The following is a 6427-nucleotide window of genomic DNA, read 5'->3' as shown; positions in this document are numbered from 1 at the left end:
GGTACATGTATCATATTGGAACAACCGAAATAATATGTTCAACTGTACCTAGTTTTGTATTTAATTTAAAAAACCTACCCGTTACCAACTGTTCGTCTACGATTGTGAGCCATATGTTTGTGACTATTACAGCGCCATCTATCACAAAGCGAAAAAAGTGGTCCAACTAAAACATTCATATTTCTTTACGTACTACACGAATATGTAATAAAAATGGGGTTTCCTATTTTTAAAAAGCGCAGTTGATATCAGTTTGACCTATGGCAGCGCCATCTAGCGGTCCAGCCATAGCACTATCTTGTTTCCTCCTTCAAGCTAGACGAGTTTCTTTCTTTGTAGTTTTTTCGTTTGACGCTTATTTCGTGAGATATTTGGCCCGGTCACGATCAATGGACCACCCTGTATATACGTATATATGAAAGGGGTCTAATGGAGCCCCCCTCGCTGTATGCACAGGTCGTTGCAGCGATTCCGGCGGAAGCAGACGGCAAGGCCGTCGTTCTCGCAGGGCAGCGAGACCGGGACGCTGTACGTGGGCGTCTCGCCGCCCAAAGTGTACTCGCCCTCTGCCGTTCTGGAGACCCTGGCGGCGGCGCTGGGGTCGCGGGAGGCGGCCAGCCAGATGCTCTCGCAGTCGACGCTGAGCCGCGGCCACCTCGCACCCTCCGGAGACTTCATCCTCAACACCCAGCAGCACGCGTCCTTCTTCTACGCCAACGCGGCGCCGCAGTGGCAGACATTCAATCACGGGAACTGGCTGTCCGTCGAATCGGCGCTGCGCAACCACGCTCAGCGCCTGTCCCTGGATCTGGAGGTGAGTCACACCGCTAAACTTTGCACATATAGCCCAGCCGACGATGACCAAAAGAGGCGTGCATGTCTGAAGGAACAGACATTGTAAAATAGCTATCACGAGGGCCGTTTGAAAAGCCGGTGCAAAAATAAGAACTACTTGCGTGTTTGGGGTAAACACTTTTTATTTTTCGACATAGTCTCCTTTTAAAGTAATACACTTCGTCCAATGCTATTCTAGTTCGTTGATCCCTTCCGAATACACTACTGGCCATTAAAATTGCTACACCAAGAAGAAATGCAGATGATAAACGGGTATTCATTGGACAAATATATTATACTAGATCTGACATGTGATTACATTATCACGCAATTTGGGTTCATAGATAAATACAGTAGAAGAAGAATGGGTAGCTTTGAGGGATGAAGTAGTGAAGGCAGCAGAGGATCAAGTAGGTAAAAAGACGAGGGCTAGTAGAAATCCTTGGGTAACAGAAGAAATATTGAATTTAATTGATGAAAGGAGAAAATATAAAAATGCAGTAAGTGAAACAGGCAAAAAGGAATACAAACGTCTCAAAAATGAGATCGACAGGAAGTGCAAAATGGCTAAGCAGGGATGGCTAGAGGACAAATGTAAGGATGTAGAGGCCTATCTCACTAGGGGTAAGATAGATACCGCCTACAGGAAAATTAAAGAGACCTTTGGAGGTAAGAGAACGACTGGTATGAATATCAAGAGCTCAGATGGAAACCCAGTTCTAAGCAAAGAAGGGAAAGCAGAAAGGTGGAAGGAGTATATAGAGGGTCTATACAAGGGCGATGTACTTGAGGACAACATTATGGAAATGGAAGAGGATGTAGATGAAGATGAAATGGGAGATACGATACTGCGTGAAGAGTTTGACAGAGCACTGAAAGGCCTGAGTCGAAACAAGGCCCCCGGAGTAGACAATATTCCATTGGAACTACTGACGGCCGTGGGAGAGCCAGTCCTTACAAAACTCTACCATCTGGTGAGCAAGATGTATGAGACAGGCGAAATACGCTCAGACTTCAAGAAGAATATAATAATTCCAATCCCAAAGAAAGCAGGTGTTGACAGATGTGAAAATTACCGAACTATCAGCTTAATAAGTCACAGCTGCAAAATACTAACACGAATTCTTTACAGACGAATGGAAAAACTAGTAGAAGCCAACCTCGGGGAAGATCAGTTTGGATTCCGTACAAACACTGGAACACGTGAGGCAATACTGACCTTACGACTTATCTTAGAAGAAAGATTAAGGAAAGGCAAACCTACGTTTCTAGCATTTGTAGACTTAGAGAAAGCTTTTGACAATGTTGACTGGAATACTCTCTTTCAAATTCTGAAGGTGGCAGGGGTAAAATACAGGGAGCGAAAAACTATTTACAATTTGTACAGAAACCAGATGGCAGTTATAAGAGTCGAGGGACATGAAAGGGAAGCAGTGGTTGGGAAGTGAGTAAGACAGGGTTGTAGCCTCTCCCCGATGTTGTTCAATCTGTATATTGAGCAAGCAGTAAAGAAAACAAAAGAAAAATTCGGGGTAGGTATTAAAATTCATGTGAAGAAATAAAAACTTTGAGGTTCGCCGATGACATTGTAATTCTGTCAGAGACAGCAAAGGACTTGGAAGAGCAGTTGAATGGAATGGACAGTGTCTTGAAAGGAGGATATAAGATGAACATCAACAAAAGCAAAACAAGGATAATGGAATGTAGTCTAATTAAGTCGGGTGATGCTGAGGGAATTAGATCAGGAAATGAGAGACTTAAAGTAGTAAAGGAGTTTTGCTATTTGGGGAGCAAAATAACTGATGATGGTCGAAGTAGAGAGGATATAAAATGTAGGCTGACAATGGCAAGGAAAGCGTTTCTGAAGAAGAGAAATTTGTTAACATCCAGTATTGATTTAAGTGTCAGGAAGTCATTTCTGAGAGTATTCGTATGGAGTGTAGCCATGTATGGAAGTGAAACATGGACGATAAATAGTTTGGACAAGAAGAGAATAGAAGCTTTCGAAATGTGGTGCTACAGAAGAATGCTGAAGATTAGATGGGTAGATCACATAACTAATGAGGAAGTATTGAATAGGATTGGGGAGAAGAGAAGTTTCTGGCACAACTTGACCAGAAGAAGGGATCGGTTGGTAGGACATGTTCTGAGGCATCAAGGGATCACCAATTTAGTATTGGAGGGCAGCGTGGAGGGTAAAAATCGTAGAGGGAGACCAAGAGATGAATACACTAAGCAGATTCAGAAGGATGTAGGTTGCAGTAGGTACTGGGAGATGAAAAAGCTTGCACAGGATAGAGTGGCATGGAGAGCTGCATAAAACCAGTCTCAGGACTGAAGACCACAACAACAACAACAGAGCCTGAGAAATCAGTACCCAGAAAAACCACCTCTGGCCGTAATAACGGCCTTGATACGCCTGGGCATTGAGTCAAACAGAGCTTGGCTGGCGTGTACAGGTACAGCTGCCCACGCAGCTTCAACACGATACCACACTTCATCAAGAGTAGTGACTGGCGTATTGTGACGAGCCAGTTGCTCGGCCACCATTGACCAGACGTTTTCAAGTGGTGAGAGATCTGGCCAGGGCAGCAGTCGAACATTATCCAGAAAGGCCCGAACAGGACCTGAAACATGCGGTCGTGCATTATCCTGCTGAACTGTAGGGTTTCGCAGGGATCGAATGAGGGGTAGAGCCACGGGTCGTAACACATCTGAAATGTAACGTCCACTGTTCAAAGTGCCGTCAATGCGAACAAGAGGTGACCCAGACGTGTAACCAATGGCACCCCATACCATCACGCTGGGTGATACGCCAGTATGGCGATGAGGAATACACGCTTCCAATGTGCGTTCACCGCGATGTCGCCAAACACAGATGCGACCATCATGATGCTGTAAGCAGAACCTGGATTCATCCGAAAAAATGACGTTTTGCCACTCGTGCAGCCAGGTTCGTCGTTGAGAACACCATCGCAGGCGCTCCTGTCTGTGATTCAGCGTCAAGGGTAACCACAGCCATGGTTCTGAGCTGATAGTCCATGCTGCTGCAAACCTACCGATTCCATATTCTGCTAACAGTCATTGGATCTCGACCAACGCGAGGAGCAATGTCGCGATACGATAAACCGCAATCGCGATAGGCTGCAATCCGACTTTTATCAAAGTCAGAAACGTGATGGTACGCATTTCTCCTCCTTACACGAGGCATCACAACAACGTTTCACCAGGCAACGCCGGCCAACTGCTGTTTGTGTATGAGAAATCGGTTGGAAACTTTCCTCATGTCAGCACGTTGTAGGTATCGCCACCAGCGCCAACCTTGTGTGAATGCTCTGAAAAGCTAATCATTTGCATATCACAGCATCTACTTCCTGTCGGTTAAATTACATGTCTTTAGCACGTCATCTTCGTGGTGTAGCAATTTTAATGGGCAGTAGTGTAATAGGTATTGTCCAAGTCTGAAAAATAGCTATTAGTTCCTGCAATCACCTCCTCGTTTGAATAAAATCTTTGTCCCACCAGCCATGTCTTCAAATTGGGGAGCAAATAGTAATCTGGGGGAGCCAAGTCTGGAGAATAGGGGGGATGTGAAACGAGTTGGAATCCTATTTTCATAAAATTTTCCGACCACAACTACTGACGTGTGTGCCAGTGCATTGTCGTATTGGAAGAGGACATTTTTGAGGTCCAGCCGCCGGCGTTTTTCTTGCATCTCGGTTTTCAAACGGTCCAATAACGATGAATAATATCAACCTGTAATAGTTTTACCCTTTTCCAGATAGTCGATGAGGATTATCCCTTGCGAATCCCAAAAGACAGCCGCCATAACCTTTCCTGCCGAAGGAATGGTCTTCGCCTTTTTTGGTTCTGATTCTCCCTTGGTAACCCATTCTTTAGCTTGTTCTTTGGTCTCAGGAGTATACTAATGTAACCATGTTTCATCCACAGTGACGAAACGACGCTTAAAGTCCTGCGGATTCTTCCTGAAGAGCTGCAAACCATCCTTGCAACACTTCACACGATTCCGTTTTTTAGTCAAGCGTGAGCAATCGCGGAACTCATCTTGCAAATAGCTCTCTCATGTGCAAATGTTTATGCAAAATATTATGAACCCATTCATTCGAGATGCCCACAGCACTAGTAATCTCACGTACCTTAACTCTTCTGTCATCCATCACCATATCATGGATTTTATCAATGATTTCTGGAGTCGTAACCTCCACAGGGCGTCCAGAACGTTCAGCGTCACTTGTGGCCATATGGCAACTCCGAAAATTTTGAAACCACTTATAAACTGTTCTAATCGAAGGTGCAGAGTCACCGTAATGTATTATCTTTAGTCTTCTGAGGCGTTTTGCCTTTTATAAAGTAATGTTAAATTACCACACGAAATTCTTTATCGTCTATTTTTTGTTAATCACTCAACTTCCTTGATTCACACGTATGCCAAACACGAAGAAATAGACCATTATGGCTGAAACATGGTGTGCGTTCTTTCCAAAGATGCTACTAACAAAAGATGACCTCGATACGTGCCGGTGGTGCCATCTCTCGGACTTTGCACGGACTTTTCAAACATCCCTCCTACATACCTGTACGGACAAATCGACGATCGTAATACTAACATTGATCACGATTGTCTCATTAACCCGCTTGCGGGTATCTAAGTTATGTTGCTAGCAGTAGGGGTGTAGATGGTAACGGCATACGGAGGTCTGAAAGTCCAAGAAGCGTGCACAGATAGCCTAACGGTAAGGTGACCACTCGCGATAAGCGTTGTGAAGAACGTATCAGATGTGAGCGACTAGGACACACAGAAAAATCAGCCATATCAAAACACAGCATAAAGGAAGAACACACCTTCAACCCCGAAAACACGAAGGTGCTGTGGCGATCATCTGGCTTCTGGGAAAGTATTATCAAAGAATCTCTAGAAATAAGGATTCACGACAACCTGGTCAGCAGGGATGAAGGATATCAACGAAGCGCAGCGTGGAACTCTGAGATAGCGGCATTTCTTCGGGAACGCGCCCACCAACGTCCTGCAGACAGAATGCCCACGCTGAGAGACGAACGCGACAGGACCACCGTAGCCTCCCGAGGACTAGTGGAGGCCGGCCGAATTGGCCGTGCGGTTAAAGGCGCTGCAGTCTGGAACCGCAAGACCGCTACGGTCGCAGGTTCGAATCCTGCCTCGGGCATGGATGTTTGTGATGTCCTTAGGTTAGTTAGGTTTAACTAGTTCTAGGGGACTAATGATCTCAGCAGTTGAGTCCCATAGTGCTCAGAGCCATTTTGACTAGGGGAGGGGGAGACCGCATGTATAAATACCCTGCTCTCCGCGCATCTCGACACTTAGCCAGAATATGCGTAATATGAGACTTCCCGAAACGTCGCGGTATATCTGAAACGTCCCCTTAGAAAATTTATACATGACTGTGCTTAATCTGACACACAATATTACCTATACGTTTCACAAATCACTTACCTCACAAAAATCTTCGTTGCTCGAACTACTCAATACAGCGAGCGCCACTATTGTCAGCTAAATAAAAGATTCAAGCTACTGAAGGCACTAACTACTGATAGG

The 6427-nt window shown here is 45.1% G+C and overlaps 1 protein-coding gene across 1 annotated transcript in view; it reads left to right on the top strand.

Annotated features, from left to right (window-relative positions):
- Positions 1–448: 448 nt before the first annotated feature.
- Positions 449–6427, top strand: part of LOC124788515 — a 35510-nt gene continuing 29531 nt past the window's right edge. The window contains exon 1 of the mRNA XM_047255784.1: positions 449–814. Coding sequence (XP_047111740.1) covers positions 449–814 — 366 coding nt within the window. The remainder of the gene's footprint in view (positions 815–6427) is intronic.

This window comes from Schistocerca piceifrons, chromosome 3 (genome assembly GCF_021461385.2).
Source record: "Schistocerca piceifrons isolate TAMUIC-IGC-003096 chromosome 3, iqSchPice1.1, whole genome shotgun sequence".
Lineage (NCBI taxonomy): Eukaryota > Metazoa > Arthropoda > Insecta > Orthoptera > Acrididae > Schistocerca > Schistocerca piceifrons.
This window is presented reverse-complemented; position numbering and strand designations above follow the sequence as displayed.